This window comes from Eschrichtius robustus, chromosome 20 (genome assembly GCF_028021215.1).
Source record: "Eschrichtius robustus isolate mEscRob2 chromosome 20, mEscRob2.pri, whole genome shotgun sequence".
NCBI lineage: Eukaryota > Metazoa > Chordata > Mammalia > Artiodactyla > Eschrichtiidae > Eschrichtius > Eschrichtius robustus.
In genome coordinates this window covers 53348500-53376477 of record NC_090843.1, presented here as the reverse complement: position 1 = coordinate 53376477, position 27978 = coordinate 53348500, and the positions used below count along the sequence as shown (strand labels likewise).

At 41.7% G+C, this 27978-nt stretch overlaps 1 protein-coding gene and 1 pseudogene across 1 annotated transcript in view; one reads left to right on the top strand and one right to left on the bottom strand.

Annotated features, from left to right (window-relative positions):
• Nucleotides 1–8474: 8474 nt before the first annotated feature.
• LOC137755414 (ATP synthase subunit ATP5MJ, mitochondrial pseudogene) lies at nucleotides 8475–8654 on the bottom strand (annotated as a pseudogene).
• Nucleotides 8655–10992: 2338 nt separating this feature from the next.
• The window catches only part of YWHAE (tyrosine 3-monooxygenase/tryptophan 5-monooxygenase activation protein epsilon), a 39654-nt gene continuing 22668 nt past the window's right edge, over nucleotides 10993–27978 (top strand). The window contains exon 1 of the mRNA XM_068531702.1: nucleotides 10993–11150. Coding sequence (XP_068387803.1) covers nucleotides 11087–11150 — 64 coding nt within the window. The 5' untranslated portion in view covers nucleotides 10993–11086. The remainder of the gene's footprint in view (nucleotides 11151–27978) is intronic.

Here is a 27978-nt window from a genome sequence, read left to right as displayed (position 1 = left end):
AAGCCAGGTGGGAGCAGTGGGTAGTATTACTCCTAGGGACTTAAAGTTAGTGTCAGTTAGCTTTTGCGGCAAAATAAACCACATCAATACTTAATGGCTTAAAACAACAATCATTTATCTTAACAATTCTACAGCTCAGCAGTTTGTGTTGGGTTGGGTTCTGCTGGACGGTTCTTCTGGTCTGGTCTAGTCTCACTGACATATCTGAGGTCAGCTTCCGGTTGGCTGGGGGCTGGCTGGTCTTGGATGGCCCTTAGCTGACCGAGTTTAGTCTCTGCTTCCTGTGATCTTCCATCCTCCAACAGAGCAGCCCAGACTGGTTCTCATGGCTATTGACAGGGTTCCAAGAGAACAGATGGAATCACACAAGGCCTCATAAGGCCTAGCCTTAGAACTGACACAGTGTCAATTCCACTACATTCTGTTGCTTAAAGCAAGTCATAAGGCCAGCTCAGATTCAAGGAGTGAAAAAATAGATTTCACCTCTTGATGGGAGAAGCTATATAGTCATACTGCAAAGGGGTGTGGATATAGGAAGAGTGAAGGATTGTGGCCACTTTTGGAATCTACACAGCTACCCCAGAGAAACTATTTGACTAAAATGTGTGAAGAAGCACAGATTCCTAGGAAGCATCATCACTGGGTGAGTCAGTACCCAAATGTTCATAGTTTTTCTTCATTTTATTTTGTAACTTGAACATTTTGCATGTGTAATCATGATTTTTAGTACCTGCTAAAATAGGTGTTTGGAACTGGACCATGGGGACTGTATGAGAAGAAAGGCGCTTGCAGAAATGTCACTGAGAATGAAGACTCTGACAGGAAGCTTCACAAGGGAAGGGGCTGTGTCCACTTTATTAACTTTTATCTGTAGCATCTCACATGATTAGCACATGGAAAGCACTCAGCAAATATTTGTTGAATGGTTAATAGTAAACCTCTATTTACTGTTGTAAAGGAGAGCTGAATGTCTAGTCTTATTAGCAGTATGGCTGCGTGTGGACGTGCAGGTGATGCCCTTTCCAAGGACATGCCGAGCAAGGAGGAGTGAAGCCGAAATCCAACCTGCACTGGGCTAACCAAGAAGCAGGCCTGGTCCCTGGCTTCATCTACCTGCAGGAGGCATCATTTTAAATTCAAAAGCACATTTTGCTTGCTAAGCAGTGAGCCCCTAGGGCTGCATATATGTGGAAAGGGCACCTATTTTATAAGTCTCATAAAAGTGCCCTGTGGGCTAGCAGGGCCCTGATACTCAACCTAAGGTAGCAGAGAAATGGTTTCTGAGGAACATGAGATGGCACAAAATGCACAAAGCAAGAAAATTAAGTAAGCACAAAACACTGTTCTTACAAGTGGATCAAGATAAATGAATGAGGGATTGAGAGAAACAGGAGCAAGAAAAAAACAAAGACTTAGGTTAATATGTCTGAATCAAATTCAGAAACCAACTGAAAGTTAACAGACCAGAACATTGAAGCACCCAAAATATGATTTGTTTCTATAAAAGGCAAATCTATAGAGACAGAAAATAGATTAATGGTTGCCTGGGGCTGAGAGTAGGAATGGGGATTGACTGTAAATGCGCTCACAGTTTCATTTTAAGGTGATGGAAGTGTTCTAAAATTAGATTGTGGCCGTAGTTGTACAATTCTGTAAATGTACTAATGGTATATTGAATGGTATGCTTAAAATGGGTGGATTGTATGGTATGTAAATTATATCTCAATAAAGCCATTTTAAAAACATTGCCCCTTCAGTGTTAACGTCACTAAAAGCGAACAAGACATTGTTTCTGTTGTGATACAACAGGAAGCTCACAGCAAGCATCACCTCTGAGGCATTCAAACCCCCCAAAATTGACCCTGACTCTAATCCAGCTATTAGTTTACAGGAAATGTGAGGAATAGGGGAACAAGTTAAGTAACACCATAAGAAGTTGAAGAAACAAATCCAGGATGGGAGATATTCTATAAAACAAATGGCCCAGTTTCTTCTGAAATCAGTGACATGAAAAAGGACAGGAAGAGATATCTGTTATGGATAAAGAGACTTCACAGACCTATCAACTGACGCTCTCTGTGAATTTAGTTTGTATCCTGACTCAGGTAAACCAACCGGAGAAAAACACCAGACAAACATGGGGAAGTGAACATGGGTTGGATATTAGATGACGTTAAGAAATGTTAATCTTCTGGGGTGTAATAATGTTATTGTGATTATATTAACAAAATCTGTTAGTGATACTGTGGGAGACAAAATAATAGTCCCCCAAAGAGGTCTATATCCTGATCCCTGGAACTTGTTACCTTACATGACAAAGGGGGTTTTGCAGTTGTGATTAAGTTAAAGACCTTGACCTGAGGAAATTACCCTGGATTATCTTGGTGGGCCCAATGCAATCGCAAGTGTCTTTATAAGAGGGATACAAGAGGAGTCCATGAGAAAAAGGAGATGTGACAGTGGAACCAGAGGTTGCAATGAGGCACTTTGAAGATGGAGGAAGGGGCAGTCAGTCATGGAACGCAGGCAGACTAAGTTGGAAATGGCAAGGAAATGGAGACCCTTTTAGAGCCTCCAGAAGGAACACAGTCCTGCTGACACCTTGATTTTCTTATCCACCGGAAGCATAAAATAATATATTTGTGTGTAAACCACAAAACTTGTAATTTGCTGTAGTAGTTATAGGAAAGTATTACAAATATCTTCATGAATATAGCCTTTTGGTTCAACTGAATTATTTTTAGCACAAATTCCCAGGAGTAGGACTACTGGGTCATGGCTGTAACCACCATGATTATATTGCTCTCCAAAGGATGTTTACCAATCGTCAACACTGATAACAGAATAACCTAGAAAGTGTGGACCACCATTAAACTTTTAGAAGATAAGTTAGTGGACTTCCCTGGTGGTGCAGTGGTTAAGAATCCGCCTGCCAAGGCAGCGGTCATGGGTTCGATCTCTGGTCCAGAAAGATCCCACATGCCGCGGAGCAACTAAGCCCGTGCACCACAACTACTGAGCCTGCGCTCTAGAGACCGAGAGCCACAACTGCTGGGCCTGTGTGCCACAACTACTGAAGCCCGTGTGCCTAGAGCCCGTGCTCTGCAACAGGAGAAGCCACCGCAATGAGAAGCCTGCGCACCGCAACGAAGAGTAGCCGCCCCCAACTTGACACAACTAGAGAAAGCCCGCATGCAGCAACGAAGACCCAATGCAGCCAAAAATAAATAATAAATAAATAATTTTAAAAAATAAATAAATAAAAGATTATTTAGTATGCTTATAAGTATGCCTCCTATAGCAATGTGAACGTACTTAACACTACTGAACTCTATACTTAGAATTGGTTAAGATGATAACTTTGTTATGTGTATTTTACCACAATTAAATTTTTTATTTTAATTTTTAAAAAGAATTAAAACATTAAAAAAAATATTTAGTCGGTTGCGCCAGGTCTTTGTTGCGGCTCGCGGGCTCCTTCGTTGTGGCATGCGAACTCTTAGTTGCAGCATGTATGTGGGATCTAGTTCCCTAACCAGGGATTGAACCCAGGCCCCCTGCGTTGGGAGCGCGGAGTCCCATCCACTGTGCCATCAGCGAAGTCCCTAAGAATTTAAAAAAGTATATCTCAGCCACTTTATTTGTATATTTTTATTACCAGTGAAAATGAATCTATTTCCATTTATTTACTCCTTGAATTTCCTCATATATGAATTACCAGGTTATATCCTGTGCATATGTTATTTATTGGACTTACTGTTTATTCAAATAGTCGATTGTTACTTTTTTAAAAATAAATTTATTATTTATTTATTTATTTATTTTAGGCTGCGTTGGGTCTTCGTTGCTGCGTGCGGGCTTTTTCTCTAGTTGCGGCGAGCCGGGGCTACTCTTTTCGTTGTGGTGCGCGGGCTTCTCGTCGTGGTGGCTTCTCTTGTTGCGGAGCACGGGCTCTAGGCGCGTGGGCTTCAGCAGTTGCAGCACACAGGCCCTAGAGCACACGTGCTTCAGTAGTTGTGGCTCGCAGGCTCTAGAGCGCAGGCTCAGTAGTTGTGGCGCACGGGCTTAGTTGCTCCGTGGCATGTGGCATCTTCCTGGAGCAGGGCTTGAACCCATGTCCCCTGCATTGGCAGGCGGATTCTTAACCACTGCGCCACCAGAGAAGTCCAAAGACACAATAACCTTTTAAAAAAATAAGCCCTAAACTGCAAGATCCTGTAGGCAATGAGTAATCATATTTTTTAACATCTTATTTCCTTCTTGCAGTGGTTAGTACACTGCCGTGTATCGGCGATTATTTCCTCAAGACAGGTCAAATGAGTTATTTCTATTAAAGGAGATTCTTCAATAAAGTTGAAAGACTCCTATTTAGGGGTGTGACCTATTGACCTGGTGATGTTGGTGACATATCCATCAACACAGCAGCATGAGAAGTTCAGTACCATACTGCGGGAGCCACCCTCAGTTCAGCACCATGATTTTTTTTTATCAGTTTATAATCCCAGATGCTATATCATAAATGTTTCTCTTTATATTTTTGTTGCCCTGTCCACAATTTCTGCCCCTTTTAGTTCTGTTGGTTGAGAGAACAGGCAGTACAGTCAGAGGATCAATCTAAGTTTTCAGATTTCTGCCTTTTCAGCAGTTTCTGAAAAGGCACCTTGAGATAGACTTTAGCCAGTCTTGGGAGACTATTCAGGAGAGAAGACCCAGTGGTTAAAAAGGTGTTACTCCTAATCTCTGCACATCCTGTGGTCAATATGGCAGCAGGGCCAGCTTTGTAAGGTGGGGTGGGTTTTGCGAACATGTGGACCAACTCTATGATTTGGCCACCCCTATTGGGGGATCACCCCTATTAAATGATCACCCTCTACCTCTTCACTGCTACTCTTCTCAAGAGAACCCTACACTTACCAATTCCACGTTCTCGCCTTCTTTGTGCTTCAACCAAATGCAGTCTGGCTTCCAACACCCTTTTGAAACTGATCTTGAATGAAGGTCACTAATGACCTAATTGCTATATCCAGTGGCTTTTCCTCGGTGCTAATCTTGATGTCTCTGGAGAATTTAATTCGACCATCCCCTTATTTTTGAACTCTTCTTACTTGTATTTTATGACACTGACTTCTCCTGGTTCTTGCTCAAGCTTGAACCATACAAACATTAATAAACATAGCTAACATTCATTGGGTATCAGGTTCTTTTCTTGCAATCTACCACTTACAAGGAAAATTCCATTCTCATTTTATAGGTGAGAAAACTGATGTGTAAAGAAGTTGAGTAATAGGCTTCCATTGCACAGGTGATAAGGAGCCTTTGAACCCAGGGATTCCAAGAGCAGAGCCCATCACCTTTGCTGTGATGTGTCTGGGAGGGATTTCTAGAGGCCAGCAAATTCAGCTGTTTCACTTCATTTCTGCAAAAAATGCCATTGGGATTTTGATAGAGATTGCATTGAATCTGTAGATCACTTTGTGTAATAATGTTATCTTAACAATACTGAATCTTCTGATCTGAGAACACAGAGTGTCTTTCAATTCGTTTAGGTTTCCTTTAATTTCTTTCAGCAATGTTTTGTAGTTTTTCCAGGACGTCTTTCACCTTCTTGATCAGTTTATTCCTATTTTATTATTTTTGATACTGTTATGAATAGAATTGTTTTTCTTAATTTCCTCTTTGTATTGTTCATTTGCTACTGTATAAAAATACAACCGACTTGTGTGTTGCTTTTTGTATCCTCCAACTTTGCTGAATTTGTTTATTTTCTTACCATTTTTTTTTTTTTGTAGAACCCTTAGAGTTTTCTACATACAAGGTCATGTCTGTGAACAGAGATAATTTTGCTTCTTCCTTTACAATTTGGATGCCTTCTATTTCTTTTTATTCCCCAATTGCTCTGGCTAGAATTTCTAGAACTATGCTGAATATAAGTGGCAAAAGGGCGCATCTTATCTTGTTCATGATCTTAGGGTGAAGCTTTTGGTCTTTCACCATTGAGTATGATGTTAGCTGTGAGTTTCAAATATGGCCTTCATTATGTTGAGGAAGTTCCCTTCTATTCCTATCTTATTATTTTTATCATGAAAGGATGTTGGATTTCGTCACATTATTTTTTTTGCATCAATTGAGCTGATGATTTTTTTGTTCCCCTTCATTCTGTTTATGTAGGGTATCAATTACATGGATTGAATTTCTTGAAATAGCCTTCCATTCCTTGGTTAAATCCTACTTGGTCTTTTAATATGCTGCTGAATTTAGTTTGCTATTATTTTGTTGAAGATTTTTGCATCTGTATTCATAAAGGTTATTGGCTTGTAGTTTTCTTTTCTTGTAGTGTCTTTGTCTGGCTTTGGTATTAGAGGCCAGGTAATGCTGGTCTAACTAAATGAAATAGAAAGTATTCTATTTTTTTGGAAGAGTTTAAGAAGGATTAGTGTTAATTGTTTAAAGTGTTCCCCCCCCCCCCAAAATATTTATTTATTTATTTATTTTGGCTGCGTTGGGTTTTCGTTGCTGCACACAGGCTTTCTCTAGTTGCGGCGAGCGGGGGCTACTCTTCAATGTGGTGCACGGGCTTCTCATTGTGTTGGCTTCTCTTTGTTGCAGAGCACGGGCTCTGGGCATGCGGGCTTCAGTAGTTGTGGCATGCAGGCTCAGTAGTTGTAGCTCACAGGCTCTAGAGCGCAGGCTCAGTAGTTGTGGCGCACGGGCTTAGTTGCTCCGTGGCATGTGGGATCTTTCTGGACCAGGGCTTGAACCTGTGTCCCCTGCATTGACAGGTGGATTCTTAACCACTGCGCCACCAGGGAAGTCCCTGTTTAACGTGTTTTGTAGACACATTCACCAGTGAAGCCATCTAGTCCTGAGATTTTCTTTGTTGGAAGATTTTTTTTTCTTTGATTGTGGTAAAGCATGCATAACATAAAATTTACTATTTTAATAATTTTTTAGTGTACAGTTTAGTGGCATAAGTACATACATTCACATTGTTGTGCTGTTGGGAAGTTTTTGATTACTGATTCAATCTCCTTATTTGTTATACATCAGTTCAGATTTTCTATTTCTTCTTGAGTCAGTTTTGGTAGTTTGTGTGTATAATCTGTTTGTACACACAACATTTCTGATACCAAGTGTGTGTGTTTTCCACATCAAGCAGTTTTCCAATTCTCTGTGGATACCAACTGGGTGTTCTATAATTTCATTCATTTTTGACACTACCTGGAGTTAATACAACCAATTATACATTCAAATTAAGGGGAATAAAAAGTGCTGCTGGAAAATGGCACCGGTAGACTTGCTTGACCCAGGGTTGCCACAAACCTTCAATTTGTGAAAAAAAACACAGTGTCCGCAAAGTGCAATAAAGTGAAGTGCAACAAGACGAAGTATGCCCGTACAAGAGTTTTAGGAGCTCTCTGGTAAGAACCAAGGACAAAGACCAAATATATATTTCTTATTGTATCATGATATCACAGTGTGTTTCTAGGAATTTGTTCATTTCATTTGTTATCCAATTTATAAAACTCTTACACTCCTTATTTCGGTAAGGTTGGTGGTAACGTCCTCACTTTCATTTCTAATTTTAGTAATTTGAGTCTTCTTTTTTTCGTAGTCAGTCCAACTACAGGTTTTTCAGTTTTGTTGACCTTTTCAAAGAACCAGCTCAGTTTGTTGATTTTCTTTTTTTTTTCTGTTTTCTATTTTACTTATCTCCACTTTAATATTTTTTATTTCCTTATGTTGTACTTCTTGTAGTTCCTTAAGTTGTACAGTTAGGTTATCAATGTGAGAGCCTTCTTTTTTTTAATCTGTTTAACACATATATATTTTAATTGAAGTATAGTTGATTTACAATATTTCAGGTGTACAGCAAAGTGAATCAGTTATGTGTATATATATATATATGTATTCAGATTCTTTTCCATTACAGGTTATTACAAGGTATTAAATATAGTTCCTTGTGCTATATAGCAGGTCCTTGTTGTTTATCTGTTGTTTTTTTTTGGCTGTGCCACGCGGCTTCTGGGATCTTAGTTCCCTGACCAGGGATTGAACCGGGCCCTCGGCAGTGAAAGCGATGAGTCCTAACCACTGGACTGCCATATAGTAGTCTGTATCTGTTAATTCCAAACCGAAATTCCCAATTTATCCCCCCCCTTAACAAATATTTATTGAACACCGGAAGTGTGAGTGCTTAGATCTGATCCCCAACTCCTACGTGCTAATCGAGGTATTTACTCCTCACTCCCTCAGGTTTCCTAAGGATGAGACTGCTCAGAGGCTCTGACTGTACCCGCTGCATCACAGAGATCTACGCAGAGCACGATGGGCATGGGGGCTGAGGGAGGAACACCCATGTAGGCAGTGTGGATCTCACCAGGTACATTTATTCATGCCAGCAGGTCAGTGGCAGGTTCCCATCTGACACAGCTTGCTGAAATCTACAGCCAGACTGACGTTCCAGGTAAAGCTGGTTAATGATGACCATGAGCAGGCGCAGGACTTGAAGCTTTCAAAGCTTTACTTCTTTTATCAGTACTCCTGATTTTATAAATGAAGCCCATCAACCCCATTCCTACCCAAACCTCTTGGTAAGTTTGTGTATAGTAGGGCTTCACGGGGATCCAAATATTTTTAATAAAGCTTTGAAACATATGGGTGTAGAACCAAAGACTCAGGCTGCCCCAACCTGCAAGATCCTTCTGCTTTTTAAAAAATTTTTTTTTAACATTTTTTTGTTTGTTTGCGTTGGGTCTTTATTGCTGTGCGTGGGCTTCCTCTAGTTGTGGCGAGCGGGGGCTACTCTTCGTTGCGGTGCGCTGTCTTTTTGTTGCTGTGGCTTCTCTTGTTGCGGAGCAGGGACTCTAAGTGCGTGGGCTTCAGTAGTTGCAGCATGTGGGCTCAATAGTTGCGGCACACGGGCTCAGTAGTTGTGGCTTGTGGGCTCTAGAGTGCAGGCTCAGTAGTTGCGGTGCACAGGCTTAGTTGCTCTGCAGCATGTGGGATTTTCCCGGACCAGGGATCGAACCCATGTCCCCTGTGTTGGTAGGTGGGTTCCTAACCACTGTGCCACCAGGGAAGTCCCCTTCTTTTTTAATGTAGACATTTACAGCTATAAATTTCCCTTAGCAGGATTTTTGCTGCATCTCATAATTTTTGGTATAGTATATTTTCATTTTTATTCATTTCAAGGTATTTTCTAATTTCCCTTGTGATTTCTTCTTTGACCCATCAGTTAGTTAAGAGTGTTATTTAATTTCCACATATCTTCAGATTTTCCTAGTTCTCCTTCTCTTATTGATTTCCAACTTCATTCCATTGTGACAAGAAAAGACACTTTGTATGATTTCAATCTTTTAAGATTAAGACTTGTTTTGTGGCCTAACATATGGTCTCCAGTTAACTTTACAGATGAACATGAAGCTCAGAGGTGAAATGACTTTCTGAAGGTCACACATTTGTTTAGTTATAGAATTAGGGCTAGAACCCAGATCTTTTGATTCTTAGTCATTCATCATTGACATCTGATAAGATGTATTAAAAGTGTGAAGGGGCTTAAGGAGCCAAACTTTGCTGGCTCTTCTGCTTTCTCCTATCACTTGAAAGTAAGTATTCTCCAAGGTTTTGTTTGTCCTCCTACCTCCACACATTCTCTAGCTGCTTCCATTGCAGCCTCCCTCCAGCTTGGAATGCCAGTCCCCTTTTCCAATTCCATGCCTGTTATTTCTACTTTAGTGATATGTGAGAACCTTAGAACCAACATGTGATAAAAGGAACTCACGTTTTTCTCTGCATTCCGTCAGCAAATTTTCCTAGCATTCCTTTTTTTGTTGTTGTTAATGGTACTGCCACTCATTATCCCAGTGACTCAGGGTGGGAAGATTGAAGGTCAATTTTAATTTTTTTCCCTTCACAAGGTCTTCAAATCTGATTAGCTGCAAACTGTTGTGGTTTCCCTCTGTAATACTATTCCTATTTGTCCTTTCTTTCACATTTTCACTGCTATTCTATTACCTTTTGCCTGTATTATTGTAATAACCCGATAATTCATGCTGCTCTTTAATTACTGCTATACAATATTTATAGTCTTTTTAAAGAATAACTATGATGGTGTCATCCTCCTCGCAAAATCATCAAACAATAGCTTCCTTGCACCCACTGAATAAGGTGCAAACTTCTCAGCTTGCCATCCAGGGCTCCTCATAATTTTGTTCCAAGCTTTTTATTCCACATTTATTGCAGACTTTACCACACGGCATATGCTTTAATTACCTGAGCTTTAGTCTTGCAACACATACTGTATTGAGTACAAGGTGCTGCGAATCCATTGGGAAGCAAAACAGACCAGGTCCTTTCCCATTCCTGCCTCCTGGATCTCAATCTGATCTTGGACCTACTCTTCTGCACCTTGCACTCCAGACCAGGCTCCTCTAAGAACTTCCCTGTTCCTACCCATGGTGGGCCTAAAGGGGAAAAGGAGGCTGCGGGAGAGGAAGAGGAAAAGATTGCAAAGTGCGAAGGTGAAGTGTGAAAACTGCAGCCTTCCTTCCCCTATGAACTACAGCAGGGCCCAACTCTTTATCCCGGAGTTAAACGGGTCTGAATAAGGGCCAAGACTGGGCTTGGCTGAGAAAACGGGGCAATGGGAGAGAAGGTGGTTTCAGAGAGGAAGGCTTGCCATTTCAAAAACCGTTACAGCCTCTCGTTTCTCAGTCCGCAGTCCAGACTCTCCTGCTCACTCTCTCCTGGAGCGGTCCAAGCTGGCCTCACCCGGCCTCTCTCGCTCCCTCGTGGCGCTCTCCCTCCCCGCAGTCGCAGTTCCCGCCTAGAGCAGCCGCTGAGCCCACGGAGGAGGGGCGTCTTGCTGGTTACAGCCTCTTCGGGCGCTTAGCTCGCGGACCCGCCCCCCGCGCCAGTTGCCAGGGAGCGGTTGCCATAGAGCTGAGCAGTTGTCCGCGTGCGCAGGCGGAAGTCCCGGATTGAGGCGCCGCCATTTTTGCTGCCCGGGCGCGGAGCGAGAGGCTGAGAGTTGGAGACGCTATCCGCTGCCATCCGTCGCGCAGACCCTGCCGGAGCCGCTGCCGCTATGGATGATCGGGAGGATCTGGTGTACCAGGCGAAGCTGGCCGAGCAGGCTGAGCGATACGACGGTGAGTTGGCGGGGCAACGGGGGGCTGGAATTCTCGGACCCTATGCCGCCGCCCACAGAGGCCGGGAGCAGGAGACAAAATGGCGGCATCATCTCCAAGCCTGGCCCGGGGACGTGGATTCGGGAAGCAGGAAATGGCCTCTGGGCTCCCGGAGCGGTAGGAGGCTCAAGGCTCAGGAATTTGACCCTTTCGGAGTCCTCAGCTGCAGACATTCGCGAGCCGAGGAGACCAAGGCCATAGGGTGGAGGAGTTGGTTGTAAAATGGCGGCTGGGGGGAGGGCGAGTCCCGGGGCGGGGGCGGGGGAGGAGATGGCGGGTGCTGTCTCCGGGCGAGGAGTCCCCAGGGGAGTTTCTGGGCCGGTTTTGGGACGTGGTGAACAATTTGGTGGCGTGATGAGGGAAGAAACACCCGCCACATGGGGGAGAGTGGCGACTGGGCGCTGTAGCGCGGGCGCCTTTCAGGGAAATATGGCGGGTGGGGGCGGTGGCTTTTCCCCGGAGGCCCAAAGTGGGGCGGCGGCTGTGGAGTCTCACAAAGGAGAACCCTTGTGAGCGGAGGGCTTCTCTGGGCTTGTGGTGGGGGGCCGTCTTGGATGAGGGTGGGGGAAGGGGGGAGAGAGTGGGAATCACTGCAGTTCATCCTTGGGCGGAGGCCAGCTGAGATGTTATGGTCGGATTTCCTTCCCGTAGGCCGGCACACCTTGTAGCGGGGTTTTTTAGGCTTTCCGTTCAACCTCGCCTTTTTCTAGGGAGGTCTAGAAAAATCTCTTTCACGCTCCCTGTTCTCAGACTTATCCCAGAGAGCTCGAAGTTTCTGTAATCATTTTCTGGCTCCATAAGTTGTGGGTTCTGCTGGATAGAACATTGAACAGGAAACAAGGAGATCATGACTCTTAGTCCCTTTTCCATGCCTGTGCTTCAGTCTACCGGTATTTAAAAATGATGACTTTCCTGTTTACACGCAGCGTTATGACAGATGGAAGGACCTGTTGAAAAATAAAGTTTTTTCATGTAACGTGTAGTAACTATTTTGGTTGACTCCCCTGGCTTGGAATGCGTGTTCGTACTTCACTGGGGATATTCACTTATCCCAAAGCACTCAGCAGAGACTTGGGTTTTTGTATTAAGAACATAAGGGATCCCAGCAGATCCTGTTTCCTTTTCTCCAATTTTAGTAGACGGCTTTATGTACAGATTCGAACAGTTCTTCTTTGTTCATTGCTCCTTTGTCCCTAAAGGTGCTATAGTCATTTTTCAGAACTTTATCGAAGTGGCCATTGTGTCTGTTTGCTCAGTCCCAAACTGCTGCTTTTTTAAATTGCCCCTCCCGGCCTGGGTCCCTCCCTCCCCCCATTTTGGACCTAGGTATTTGAATTACCCCCACATCCGTTAAACTAGTATTATCAAAACAAAAAATCATATGTATGCTTTTTGTGTTTTTAATGCTGTTGTGGGGTGAGACATGGTTGGAATCAAGTGTCAGTGATCTTTGGATTTTTCTTCATTAAACCATTTATTTTTCAACATGCTGTGTGGGAACCTTGCTTTCCTTGAATGCCTGTTTAGTCATGTGAATAGCCTCAGGGCTAGTCCCAGTCTGTCATCATACATTAGGATTCAGGAATTTGAAAATTAGGAGAAAAGACCTCGAACTCAAATTCAGGAAAGATCACTAAATTTCGTTTTGTAAATCCTTAAATTGCCGTTTGTATTGAACAAGATTTCTGTTGGGAGGGGGAGGGGAATAAGATGGGGAAATACAGCTCAAGGTCAGACTTGTCTTTATTTCAGCGTTTAAAAGTCAAACAAATGTAGGTGTGCTTGTAATGGAAGTTTTTTTCTTCTTCCCCTCTCCTGCCCCAAATAGGTTCCCCTCTTAATCTACCAGTGCCCTTGGGAAGAAACTCTAAATTGTATTTGAATGTTTTTTGTTCTGTAGGGATTTAGGCTTTGAGTAAACCTGCTGTGATCACCAAAAAGGACATGGAGGAAGGTTTTTTTAAGAACTTGTTTTAAAAACTGATTTGGAAGCTTGTGATTGTAGCTTCCAAGTAAGTGACAGTTTAGTGTGAAAATCATATTTTTGGAATTGGGTGTTGAGGATTTTTGACCAAAGGCTTAATTGGTTATTCAACACAGGACTATAGAGCCACATCCTTACCGTTGTTTAAACATTAGGGTTGTCCTTCAGGATCTAAGGGTGGGGGGTATATAGGATGTCCCAGGTGGAGAGGATCTCTTGTGACCTTTGGGCACAAAATTGGGAGGGATTCATTGGAAAGGAAGAAGAGGAAAATAGTCATTAGGAATCATCCTCTACCTTTGTCCACTCCTTTATTGGGTGCAATAATTCAGTTTTGTTTGTGGTCACAAAAAAATGACCCCATAGTTATAGTTGCCAAACAATTTATCAGGTATGCGGAAGGTGAAGAGTGCTTTTGATGATTTGGTTTGGTGTAGTTGGATATACATATTGGCTTTTTTCCTTGTTCTTGCAGTACCTTTAGCTTTTATCTTGCATGTTATGTTGAACCTAGTACTTAAACTTTTTTGTGGCATCATTTAACTTTGTTCTGGGGAATTGGAATCAATTGATGCAGATTATTTAATGGTACTGGAGGACGAGCTAAGCTGTGTTCAGGAAAAGGGCAGTTTGGTGTTGCAGATGGGAAATATTGAAGTTTGGGGCTAGGACTGTTCACTTTGAAGATCAAATCTAGCATCTTATCATGTAACAACAGTAGTCTAAGGGGTGGTTTTTGTATTATTCATAACCATATTAAGCAAGCCCATCATCTCTTAGCATTTCTGAAGTCTTAACTTCTCATGTATATGAACCATATTAGTATGGGAAAGTGGGGAATATAGAGGGGGGAAAATGAGTAGTTTCTACATTTTTTGAGAATAGAGCGGTCAGCATAAGCTGCATTTGGGTTGTGGGGTAGTGCTGGTTTTGGCCTTTTTTCACTTTTCTTCTCCATGTGATGATTAGCTCCACATGAGGTAGGGGTAACATTTTGATGGTCGTGTTTGATTCAGTCTGTGAACGCAACACCAGGAATGCATCTGTTCTGTGTCACTTGAGAGCTGTCCTTTTAAGACACCAGAGCCTCATCTCTGGCTTATTTTGGTAGTCAGTGAGGGGTGGGGGGCACCCACCCCAACAAGGAGTTTTGAATTAGCTCCTTAATATACATCTTGTTAGGAAAAAAAAAATGGATGAGAGTAAATTGACTTTAGTAATGAGTTTAAAAGCACAGGTTAATTATCAGTTCTTTGACTATAGGCCAGTAATAATTTTTATTGTTGCTATTTCACTTAATGCTGAAATTAATTGCTATTTCAGTTAATGGAGTTAACTTTATTGAATACATTTCTTTTCTCCTACCTAAACATAAGCAGAGTTGGATAATGCAATTAAAAAATTTCTCCTACAAGTAGCTTTTGGTCTTTGTATTTAAGGTAGATGCTCTTTTGTGTATACTTTTGTGCATATACACAATGTATTATTCAGTGTATTTTGTTGGCTTACAAAACTATAGAATATAATGAAATCATGAATCATTGCAATTTGAGGTGGTGATGGGGTAAATTCTTACTGTGGACATTTCTAGGCACCCTTTTCACCTTTGAATTCTAGTATGGGGAAGAACACAGATACTAAACTGAGCAAATTTTGGATTCATTAAGTACAAGCTAACCCACTGAAAGTCCATACGAATAAGCAGGCTTTTCATAATTGTTTTATAGCTTGGTCAAGGGAATATGAAATATCTTAAAAATTTCTTGACTTTAACCTGGTGTATAGCAAGTGAAATTTCAGCACAGTGAATTAATGTATCTAATTTTACAAATGAGTTTCAAATACTTTAAGAAGCTGATCTGAAAGCATGATTTTATTTTTTTTTAAAGGGCTGTAAGGCTGATTTTCCAGCAATTTTTTAGCCTTATATTTAAGTAAAGTGTATTTAAACAGTAATGACAGGCATAGGATAAAGGTTAAAATTTTAAACTTTATGTTATATAATTTCATATTTATATAGAACTTCACATTTCACAGACCACTTTCAGAAAATTTTTTACTTATTTCATGTGATACTGAAGTAGGTAATGTTAATTCCATTTTATGGTTCAGGAAAGTGAATTTGAGAAGATTTAGTGATTTTTTTTTTTTATTTTAAATTTTCCTGTATCACATGATTAGTTGGCAAGTATATGGCAAAGCCAGAACTTGTCTGTCTGATGACCTTTAGACTGGTACTCTTATTTCTCCTGAGCCACTCACAAAAGACCCATGTGTAACTAAATCAGATGGTGCCTTGTGGGAGGAGGGGTATACTTATTTTTTTTAGCAGTTACTTCACATAATATGTTTTGGTATTTATGACTTGACTCATATCCATTGTAAATAGATAAGATATCTTCATACTTGTCTAAAGAAACCTCTTGTTTTCTTTCAAAAACAAGGCACAGTGAATGAAGTTAGAGTGATGAATTTTAGGTAGTCTCAGAGTGTGTTTGTATTTAGGTTTTTTTGCTTTATCACAATTTCTATATTGGGATATAACTTAATGCCATAAATTTCTGTAAAGTACTTCTAAAACGTTTCTGCCCCTTACCTTAGTCTTAATGAATGCAGCCCTTAAAGATATAGTTATAAAAATTTGAGGGGCAGGGAGGTTGGCAAATGATTCTCAAGTGTTCCAAATAGTAGCCTAGCTAGCTGTCAAGCAGAATCTATTAAGGGGTAGTGGGGAACAGAAACAAGATTGTTTTCACGGTTTTTGAAATGGTCAGTTAACAGTTTGATACAGTTAAATACAGATACATCCCAGTTGACAAATTGGTTTGCCAAGATAACATTACTTTGAGCTCATTAACTAAATATTCATGCAAGTCACTCTCCTAGGAACAATTTCAGAAGCTCGTTTAAGTTTACTAAGTTGTAATAACAGCTGCCATAATAATAGAAGGGTCATCATAATTTATTCAAGTCAGGATACCTTGAAATGAAGGGGTGCCAATTCATAATGGTGCTGAAACTACAAACTTGCCCTATGGTCGTCCTACTTAAGCTACTAGTTGTCTCATTTAGAAAGTTTCCTAGGCTCTGTCCATCCCTCTACCACCAAGATATCTTAGATCTGAATCCCCAGAATATTGGTTTTTTTCTTTCAAATGAAGTTATTATTTGGCAGAACATAAGACAGATCAAAGACAAAGTGAAAGCTTTCCTCCTCTCACTCCCCTTTCCCCCAAATGGGAGCTGGAAACGTCAAGAATACAGTAGTTGCTGAAAATAGAGCTTACTGGCGTACTAACTAGTCAATCAGACTGATAATGTCAAAGCCAAGTATGTTGGTTTTATGTATGTTTACCTTGAGCTAGATCTGTGTTTAAAAATACTTGACTTAGGTGCAGACCCTTAGCAGCAGGGTCTGTCTTAAGTTTAGAACTTTCCAAATAATATTTTTAAAGTCTCACCCACGTCTTGTTATGATCATTATGTTTAGAACACTGAATCCTGAATAGTTTAGAAAACGTATGATCATGATGCTGGTTTATCTTTTTGAAATTTAATCTTGAATTTATTGCCCTGCTTCCAGTGATCGATCCATCATAGTAGCTGGGCAGATCTGTCATTGGTAGGCTTCATTTGTGATCAGGACAGGATTTTATCTAGCTAAAGCAATATAAAATGTATTAAGCCCTTTTCTTCACATATAAAAATTTGGAGGAGACACGTTACTATGAATAAGAATTAATGACTTTTGGACTTCCCTGGTGGTGCAGTGGTTAAGAATCCGCCTGCCAGTGCAGGGGACACAGGTTCGAGCCCTGGTCCGGGAAGATCCCACATGCCGCGGAGCAGCTAAGCCCGTGCGCCACAACTACTGAGCCTGCGTTCTAGAGCCTGCGAGCCACCACTACTGAGCCCGTGTGCCATAACCACTGAAGCCCGCGCGTCTAGAGCCCGTGCTCCGCAAGGAGAAGCCACCGCAATGAGAAACCTGGGCGCCTCAACGAAGAGTAGCCCCCGCTCACCGCACCTAGAGAAAGCTGGCACGCGCAACGAAGACCCAATACAGCCAAAAGTAAATAAATAAATTTATAATAAATAAATAGTTACCTTGTTAAATTTGCTTGTTAGGAAGTCAGAATACTTAAAAAAAAAATGACTCATACTTTGGTGGATGTAATGTAGTGCAAAGGCCTTGGAATCATCTGGATTCCTCATCTGTAGATTGGGGATTAATGATATCTACCTTGCTTGGTAATTTCAAGGGTGGTTATGAAGTTGTGGGATTTTGTAAACTGCAAAGTATAATTATCAGGTAGTAGTATTAATTGTGAAAACTTCCTCTTACCCATTGTCGGAGATGAAGTAAATGTTTTTGCTGTTGATCTACATTCATATTAGAGGGTAACGTACCTTTTTTGAGTTATTCTGAGCAAGTGTATTCTCATGGGTTTAGTGTGCAAGTTACATTTGCATAAAGGTTAGTTCTCAAAACAAAATCCTTAATCTTAACTCATCTGTAAAATTGTATATCCAGAGGATGAAGGTTGTCCAGATTTATTCCCAAGCAGTATAACCTATACTTTGGCCATGTTGAGGTATGTAGTACTTGATTTTTTGGCTGCACCTTGTGGCATACAGGATCTTAGTTCCCTGACCAAGGATGGAACTTGCGCCTCCTGAAGTGGAAGTGCGGAGTCCTAACCATTGGACTGCCAGGGAAGTCCCTGGTATGTAGTTCTTCCTTTTTTCTTTTTAAATTTATTTATTTATTTTTCGTTGCGTTGGGTCTTCGTTGCTGCATGCGGGCTTTCTCTAGTTGCGGCGAGCAGGGGCTACTCTTCGTTGCACTGCATGGGCTTCTCATTGCAGTGGCTTCTCTTGTTGCAGAGCATGGGCTCTAGGCACGTGGGCTTCAGTAGTTCTGGCACTCGGGCTCAGTAGTTGTGGCTCTTGGGCTCTAGAGCGCAGGCTCAGTAGTTGCGGCACACGGGCTTAGTTGCTCCGCGGCATGCGGGATCTTCCTGGACCAGGGCTTGAACCCATGTCCCCTGCATTGGCAGGCGGATTCTTAACCACTGCCCCACCAGGGAAGCCCTAAAATTTTTTTAAGGCTAGACTTTTTTTTTTTTTTTTGGCCGGCTGTGCAGCTTGTGCTATCTTAGTTCCCCAACTATGGATCGAACCTGGGCCCTCAGCAGTGAAAGCGTGGAGTCCGAACCACTGGACCACCAGGGAATTCCCAAGGCTAAAAATTGTTTTACTCTTTTTTAAGGGAAAGTATGAGTTAATTTTAGAGTGAGAGGCTCCTCTGTTTTTAGGCTGGTGCATGAAGAAGAAAAATGGTACATATTTGAGTGTCAAGATTATTGTGTTTTGAAAAGCCTTAGTATTCAGAGTATGTACCAGGCACTGTTCTAGACAACTTGGGATGCACCAGTAAACAAAACAGACAAAAGGTCTGTTCAAGGGGCTTATTTTGCAGTGAATGTGTAAATGCTTTTAGAATTACTTTTCTGTTAGTATGTGTAATTAAGAGTTAATTTGAATTAGTAACAACAGTGGTGTTTGGTACAATGTAAGGCATTATACCTGGTGCTGGTCCCTGTCCCATATCAAATTCTTTCTTTATTGACTACTAGTGTTAAGTGGTATTAACAAACAAAAGTTTTCTCAAAAAATTATTTTCATTGACTCTGTGATAATAAAACCCTGTAACAGTACCATCTGCTATTTATTAAAAACTATTCCAGGTGCTTAACATTCTCTCAATCCTCAAAAGCAACCCTACAGAGTAGGTACTTTATTTATTTATTTTTATTTATTTATGGCTGTGTTGGGTCTTCGTTTCTGTGCGAGCGCTTTCTCTAGTTGCGGCAAGTGGGGGCCACTCTTTCCTCGCGGCGCGCGGGCCTCTCACTGTCGCGGCCTCTCTTGTTGCGGAACACAGGCTCCAGACACGCAGGCTCAGTAGTTGTGGCTCACGGGCCCAGTTGCTCCGCGGCATGTGGGATCTTCCCAGACCAGGGCTCCAACCCGTGTCCCCTGCACTGGCAGGCAGATTCTCAACCACTGCACCACCAGGGAAGCCCTCAGCCATTTTTGACCTACAAAAATGATCATTTTATATGATTTAACGTAATGTTAAGTTGTGGTTGGAAGGCCTGGAAGATGAGGCTTCAGTATACCCCAAAAGGCATCAAGCTTTTAAGGAAGCACCAGGATTAATGAAGGACTGTGCACGAATACTTTCCCTCAGAGGCTGGTTTAGCTTTTTTACTTACCTTACTTGAGTTGACCTATTTTCACTTTGTAGGTCTGTTCTCTGCTTTTTTTTTTTTTTCTTTTCTCACAATAATGGATTCAAATTTGCTGTATTTGCAATTCTTTTAATGCAGCACTTTCAGGGTCACTTTGGCATGATAAACTTCTCTTGGAACTGTGTGACATAGGGACCCCAGATACTTTGATCATTTTGGAGAAAAGGTGCTGCATAAAATACTGTTTTTTTCTCCTGAATAACATGAATGGAATTTCATCCTTTTTTGCTAGTTGTCAGGATAAAGAGAATGTACAAGGCTGCTACCCTCATTGTTCTTTCCAGAGGAGAGTTGGTCTCAGTATTATACTTTACAGTTGGTAAAATGCAGTTGTAAGAAAATGTTTGGATTTATTAGATTATGTAGTATTAATATGGTTCCTTAAGTGTAACCAGTGGAATCCCATTTATTAATGTGGAATTTTTCTTACTGTTTTATATTTTAAATTACTGTTGTCTTTCTGCTTTCCCCTTATGCATTGTGAGATTCTTTGTTTCTAGCTTTGAAATCTTAACTAGTGCTTATTCCTAAACCCCCTGGCTTTTTCACATGGCCATTGAAGATGTTCACATGTTATTTTATTTAATCAAGGAATAGAGAGATTATGGGACTTCCCTGGGGGCACAGTGGTTAAGAATCGTCCTGCCAATGCAGGGGACACGGGTTTGAGCCCTGGTCTGGGAAGATCCCCCATGGCATGGAGCAGCTAAGCCCGTGTGCTACAGCTACTGAGCTCGCGTGCTGCATCTACTGAAGCCTGCGCGCCTAGGCCCCGTGCTCCACAACAAGAGAAGCAACCGTGATAAGAAGCCCGCGCACCACAACAAAGAGTAGCCCCTGCTCCCCGCAACTAGAGAAAGCCCACATGCAGCAATGAAGACCCAACACAGCCATAAATAAATAAATAAATAAATAAATTAAATTTATAGAAAAAAAGGAATAGATTAAACAGTATTGAGTAGAAGAAAAATACCACTTTGTAATTTCTTATTTATTTATTTTTGGCTGCATTGGGTCTTCGTTGCTGCTTGTGGGCTTTCTCTAGTTGCGGCGAGCAGGGGCTACTCTTCGTTGTGGTGCGCAGGTTTCTCATTGCGGTGGCTTCTCTTGTTGCGGAGCACGGGCTCTAGGCGCACGGACTTCAGTAGTTGTGGCACATGGGCTCAGTAGTTGTGGCTCGTGAGCTCTAGAGCACAGGCTCAGTAGCTGTGGCACACGGGCTTAGTTGCTCCGAGGCATGTGGGATCTTCCCGGACCAAGGCTCAAACCCGTGTCCCCTGCGTTGGCAGGAGGATTCCTAACCACTGTGCCACCAGGGAAGCCCTCCCACTTTTCTAAAAAAAATATTTATTTTATATTTGGCTGCGTCAGGTCTTAGTTGTGGCATGTGGGATCTTTCGTTGCAGTGTGCGGGCTTCTCTCTAGTTGTGGCGCGCGTGGGCTCTGTAGTTGCCCTGCGGCATGTGAGATCTTAGTTCCCCCGAACGGGGATCAAATCTGCATCCCCTGCATTGGAAGGCGGATTCTTAACCACTGGACCACCAGGGAAGTCCACAATTTTCCCGATTCTTTTTTTTAACTACAGAAGCTAAAATTAAATATAAAAAAGTTAAACAAGTACAGCCCTATCAAGTAAAAAATATTGACAGCTACTCCAACCTGCCGGATGTATCTGTTGTTGACAGTTTGAATATACTTTTAGAACTTTGCTCAAGTGCCAATGCATGTATTCACAAACATACCTTGTTTTATTGACTCTAATGTTATTGATATAACATGCATCACACTAATACAGAAGAATGCTAAATGCATCATGACATGCCACTGACTAAGAGAAATCTGGGTTTCAGAGATGTTAATGTAAAAAAAAAGTGTCCTAAAGATAGATACATATTTATAGTATATACACATAATGTACTGCACTCTTTCATAGAAATCACATTATATATGTTATTCAGCCACATGCCTTTTTCCTTCAACAAAACATTGTGAATATAAAAAAGGTTTTTTAGAACAAAAATTGGGGACTTCCCTGGTGGTGCAGTGGTTAAAAATCTGCCTGCCAATGCAGGAGACACGGGTTCGATCCCTGGTCTGGGAAGATCCCACATGCTGTGGAGCAGCTAAGCCCATGAGCCACAACTACTGAGCCCACGAGCCACAACTACTGAGCCCGCATACCACAACTACTGAAGCCTGCATACTTAGAGCCTGTGCTCCGCAACGAAGACCCAACGCAGCCAAAAATAAATAAATTTATTTTCAAAAAAATTGGACCATTTCAACCAGACTAACATAAAAACTTTTAAAATGTCTGGTTTGTTCACCTATGTCAGTCTACCTTTAAAGAAGAAAACCTTCCCAAGGGATTTTACTGTGCAGCCAGGGTTGAGAAACACGGGAATAGATCGTTTCTCAAAGCCCTGACTAAGTCACTGAGGGTGCTTATTAAAAATTAAGGCATTTGATCAGTACTCAAATTTAATACATATCTCCGGGTATACAGCTAGATTTGACTAGATGACCTTGTAGAGCTCCCTTCTTGGAGGCTGTCTTAGCTGTTTTTTCAGCAGTGAATTGCCAGAGACCCTGAGTTGGAGAATATGGGAAATTCTGTGGCAATATTGCATAGTTTTTTGTTCAGTTTTTTTAAAAAAAGGATCAATTAACTCATTTTTGAGTGGTGCTGCATACTTTGAGTGTGGACCTCTTACTGTTTTTTCCCTTCATTTACGTAGTTTATTGATTTCTGTCGCTTTTCCCTGTATCTGCCTCTGTATTTTCATATTATGTTTTTTTAAAAAATATATTTATGGTGCATTGGGTCTTTGTTGCTGCATGCGGGCTTTCTCTAGTTGCGGCGAACGGGGTCTACTCTTCGTTGAGGTGTGCAGGCTTCTCATTGCGGTGTCTTCTCTTGTTGCAGAGCACGGGCTATAGGCGTGTGGGCTTCAGTAGTTGTGGCACGTGGGCTCAGTAGTTGTGGTTCATGGGCTCTAGAGCGCAGGCTCAGTAGCTGTGACGCATGGGCATAGTTGCTCCGCAGCATGTGGGATCTTCCCAGACCAGGGCTCGAACCCGTGTCCCCTGCATTGGCAGGCGGATTCTTAACCACTGCCCCACCAGGGAAGCCCCCAGAGGTCTTCTTTAAGTAGAGATTATAACAGGAGGGTTGTGATGGTGCCTGGGATTTCTCCTTTTTCATTAAGCCCCCAGGTGATGTCTGATGTTCCTGGTCTGTAGACTACACTTCCTGTAGCAAGGATTATAGACTATGTTCTTCAACTGCAACTTTGTCTTAGTTTGAGTTTCCCTAGAAGTGGACCCTAAAGCAAAGATTCAGGAGCCAATGATTTACTTTGTTGGGGAAGTAAACATCAGTTGGGGAGTGAGGGCCAGCAGATTGTCAATAAAGGTGTATTATCAGGCTAACTACCACTGTGGGCAACTGTAACTGAATGACCCTGGAGGAACTTTGAGAGCCATTGTCAAGCATATGTTTCATAGCCTTCTACTGGAAAAAGATCCCATCTGTGACTTTCATAGCTAGAGAGAAGTCAGGACCTGGCTTAAAAGCTTCAAAGGACAGGCTGACATTCTTATTAGGTGCTAATGCAGCTGGTGATTTGAAGTTGAAGCCAATGCTCATTTATTGATTTTTTTTCTTAAATTTATTTTATTTATTTATTTATTTTTGGCTGCGTTGGGTCTTTGTTGGTGCGTGTGGGCTTTCTGTAGTTGCGACGAGTGGGGGCTACTCTTTGTTGCGGTGCACGGGCTTCTCATTGCAGTGGCTTCTCTTGTTGCGGGGCACGGGCTCTAGGCGTGTGGTCTCAGTAGTTGTGGTGCTTGGGCTTAGTTGCTCTGCGGCATGTGGGATCTTCCCAGACCAGGGCTCGAACCCATGTCCACTGCACTGGCAGGCGAATTCTTAACCACTGCGCCCCCAGGGAAGCCCCACATTTATTGATTTCTGAAAATCCTAGGGCCCTTAAAAATTATGCTAAATTTACTCTGAGCTCTGTAAATGGAACAACAAAGCCTGGATGACAGCACATCTGTTTACAACATGGTTTATTGAATATTTTAAGCCCACTGTTGAGATCTACTGCTCAGAAAAAAAGATTCCTTTCAAAATATTGCTGCTCATTGACAATGCACCTGGTCACCCAAGAGCTCTGATAAGAGATGTACAATGAGATTAATGCTGTTTTCATGCCTGCTAACATAACATCCATTCTGCAGCCCGTGGATCAAGGAGTAATTTCGACTTTCAAGTCTTACTATTTTTTTTTTTTTTATTTAATGTGGGATCTTCCCGGACCAGGGCTCGAACCCATGTCCCCTGCATTAGCAGGTGGATTCTTAACCACTGCGCCACCAGGGAAGCCCCAAGTCTTACTATTTATGAAACATATTTTGTAAGGCTGTAGTTTCCATAGTTAGTGATTCCTGTGGTGGATCTGAGCAAAGTGAATTGAAAACCATTTGGAAAGGATTCAACATTGTAAATGCCATTAAGACCAAGTTCACTGTTCTTTATTTAGCTTATTACTGCTTCAAGCACAGTGTTAACACTTCTCTAAGTGCTTACATCTTCCTGGATTCCTGTTTGTTTGTTAAGTCTTAAAAGAGGCAAGCAAAGAAAAGGATTTTAACATATTGTTGAGTTCCTATTATGTGCCAGGGAGTTTACGATGCAATCTCATTTTAACTCTCGTGTGATGGGTATCTTCCAAGTTGTAGGTGAGTAAACAAGTTCATAGAGGTTAAGTGACATAGGTCAAATAGCATGTAAGTGAATATCTAAGCCAGAATGAAAATCTAATCTGCATCATTCTGGCTATAAATGTGGTTTCCTACCATGCCGTTTCCCAAAGTGTGTGTGTCTTTTGGTCCACCTAGTAACAGTACAAGTGATATGTAGATATGACAAGAATAGTAAAAATGTTACTGGAATAAAATATAAGACCTCTTTAGAGAGGCTTCCCAGATCTCCTGTTTTGTTTCAGCATCCTGTTCATTTCATATAGTACTCGACACAAAGTGTATTTAGATGTCAGATTTATTCTGTCAACTTTAAGCCATTTAAACTTTTGCTTGAAGAAGAATCCCAGGGACTTCCCTGGTGGCACAGTGGTTAAGAATCCGCTTGCCAATGCAGGCAATACGGGTTCAATCCCTGGTCTGGGAAGATCCCACGTGCTGTGGGGCAGCTAAGCCTGTGCACCACAACTACTGAAGCCCGTGCATCCTAGAGCCTGTGCGCTGCAACTACTGAGCCCATGCACCGCAACTACTGAGCCCACGTGCTTAGGGCCCATGCTCCACAACAGTAGAAGCCACTGCAATGAGAAGCCCGCACACTGCAACTAGAGAAAGCCTGCATGTGCCGCAACAAAGACCCAGCACAGCCAAAAATAAGTAAAAAATAAAAAACAAAACAAAACCCAGGAGTGGCTTCCAAATCTTGGCCAAACTGTTTACTCAGATTGCTTTTTAAAATAAGTCTTCTTGGGGGCTTCCCTGGTGACGCAGTGGTTGAGAATCTGCCTGCTGATGAAGGGGACACGGGTTCGAGCCCTGGTCTGGGAAGATCCCACATGCCGCAGAGCAGCTAGGCCTGTGAGTCACAATTACTGAGCCTGCGCGTCTGGAGCCTGTGCTCCGCAACAAGAGAGGCCACGATAGAGGCCCGCGCACCGTGATGAAGAGTGGCCCCTGCTTGCCACAACTAGAGAAAGCCCTCGCACAGAAACGAAGACTCAACACAGCCATAAATAAATAAATAAATAAAAATAAAAAAAAAAAGTCTTATTAATATATGTAAGATACATCTCAATATTTTGTTGGTTTTAACAAAGTATAACTAGTGATTACTATAGCTTTTTATCTCTCTAGGAAAATATGTGATATAAGTCTCCTAAAGCTACAAACATCAGCTTTTAACTGTATTTTTAGATCCTTTCCACATTATTTACTGTTGGAATTAAAGTAGTTAAGAATTTTTTTTATTTATTTTTTTTGGCTGCGCCGCATGGCTTGTGGGATCTTAGTTCCCCAGCCAGGATTGAACGTGGGCCCTCGGCAGTGAAAGCACTGACTCCTAACCACTGGACCACCAGGGCATTTCCCAGTTAAGAATTTTTTAATAGATTGACTCACAATTTTGAGTAATGTAAAATCTTAAATTGTGTTGTCGCACTCAGTGATTTGGAAGCACACTCATACAAGTGCAAAAAACATTTTAAAGTGATGGCATCACAAACTTTGTGCAGACTTAGGCAGGTGAATTATTAGTGATGAAACTAAATTGTCAAATTTGGCAGGGATTTAATGTTCAACAGCCAATTTAAGTCACGTTAGTTTTCTGAGAATGTTTTGTAACCAGCTTAATCTGATGGGCTTATGAGAGTATAGCTCTGTCAAAAATCATGTTCCGTAGGGATCATATTGAATTTCTTTTATTAGCTGACAATACCTGCCCTTAAAATTGTCCAAATCAAATTTCTTTTCCATGCTTTATGGTACAGAATTATTGGTGCCAGTGGAGTATTCGTCAGTGTGACAGAGAAAATGCATAGTTTTAGAAAAAATTTGGTTCTTACCTGTATATTCCTAAATATTAAGTCATTGCTACCAAGAGATACGACTCTTTTAGAAATCTGTAAGACAGGATGGTGATTGTCATTGGGTTATCCATATAAATTGATTGTTTAGTGGTTGTATAAATTTTGCTTAGCTGATAATTTCACTCATTTTTTGGAGGTTGTCTAAGTCCATCAGATCATCTGAAAGCAGCATAACACCTGGACATTCACATAGGTAACTTCTGTAGAAATGCTCTCATTGATTTCATGAGATCAGAAGTATCTGAGTGAAGACTGCTTCTCTTGTGTAAATCTAGTCAAACATTTTCTGTGACTTCCTTTTTACGTGAAGATCCATATGGTAAATTCCTCTTAGGTTTAGTACCTTGGAAATATTTTCTCCAACAAACTTGCATATTTCTTGTTATCAAATACAGGAACAAAATTTAGCTTGGGACATTTTATTTTATTTTTTTTATTTCTTTTTTTTTGGAGTTTTTAAAAATTTATTTTTGGCTGCATTGGGTCTTTGTTGCTGCGTGCGGGCTTTCTCTAGTTGCGGCGAGTGGGGGCTACTCTTTGTTGCGGTGGGCGGGCTTGTCATTGTGGTGGCTTGTTGTGGAGCACGGGCTCTAGGCATGTGGGCTTCAATAGTTGTGGCACATGGGCTTAGTTGCTCCGCGGCATGTGGGATCTTCCTGGACCAGGGCTCGAACCCGTGTCCCCTGCGTTGGCAGGTGGATTCTTAACCACTGTGCCACCAGGAAAGTCCAGCTTGGGACATTTTAAGTTGTTGCTTCAATTGTCATTAACCATAGACAAAATTCGTGGTCTGTGTTAATTAATTGCCCATAATTCCTATGCGTATCTGTGATCTTACAAGTAATGTCTGGTTTGATAGCCTTTTTTTTTTTTTTTTTAATAAATCTTAGTGTGGTTTCATTGGGGTTTTTTTTTTTTTTTTTTTAAGCTATATTGAGACACTGTAGTGCGCCCTCCCCCCTTCTTCCAACTTCTTGTACTTGGGCAACAGCAGGGTCATGTGAGCTGTTTGGCCAGTGAAATGTGAGCAGGAATTGTATGTGTAACTGTGTACACGTAAGTCCCTTACATACGAACTTGTTCTGTTCCGAGAGCGCGTTTGTAAGTCCAATTTGTTACTAAGCCCAACAAAGTTAGCCTAGGCACCCAACTAACACAATTTGCTGTATAGTACTGTACTGTAGTACGTTTATAATACTTTTCACAGAAATAATACATAAAACAAACAGTACCTTGAAAAGCACAGTAGTGCAGTACAACAGCTGGCATACAAGGGCTGGCATCGAGTGAACAGGCAAGAAGAGTTACTGACTGGAGGAGGGAGAGGAGGTGGGAGATGGTAGAGCTGAAGGATCATCAGCAATAGGAGACAGAGGGCAAGCTGCAATTTCACTCACACCTGACGTTGATGGCACAGGTTCTGGTTCCTTGATGGATTCAATTCTACCTACCCTCTTGAAAAAATGATCCAGTCATGTCTGGGTAGTAGCTCTTTTTTTCTCGTCGTAAATGACACGGTAGGACTGGATTGCAATCTGAACGGCTGCTGCAGTACCGTTCTACGTTTGGGTCCTGTGCCTCAAAAAACTAAAAGTGCCTCCTCAAGTAAAATCTCCTTGCCATTTCCCACATTGTGAGTCTCTTTGATTCTTCAGTTACTACTTCTTTTGTCTCTCTTCGTCCTTTCTGTGGGTCTCCGATTCCATCAGGTCTTCATTAGTAAGCTCCTCATGTTGCACGCAAGGAGTTCAATGAAGTCATCCTCTTGCAGATCTAGCTTGAAATAAAGACACTATACTATTGTACTCTATACAGTACTGTAAAGTACACAAAAGCACAACCACTTGTAAAGGTTG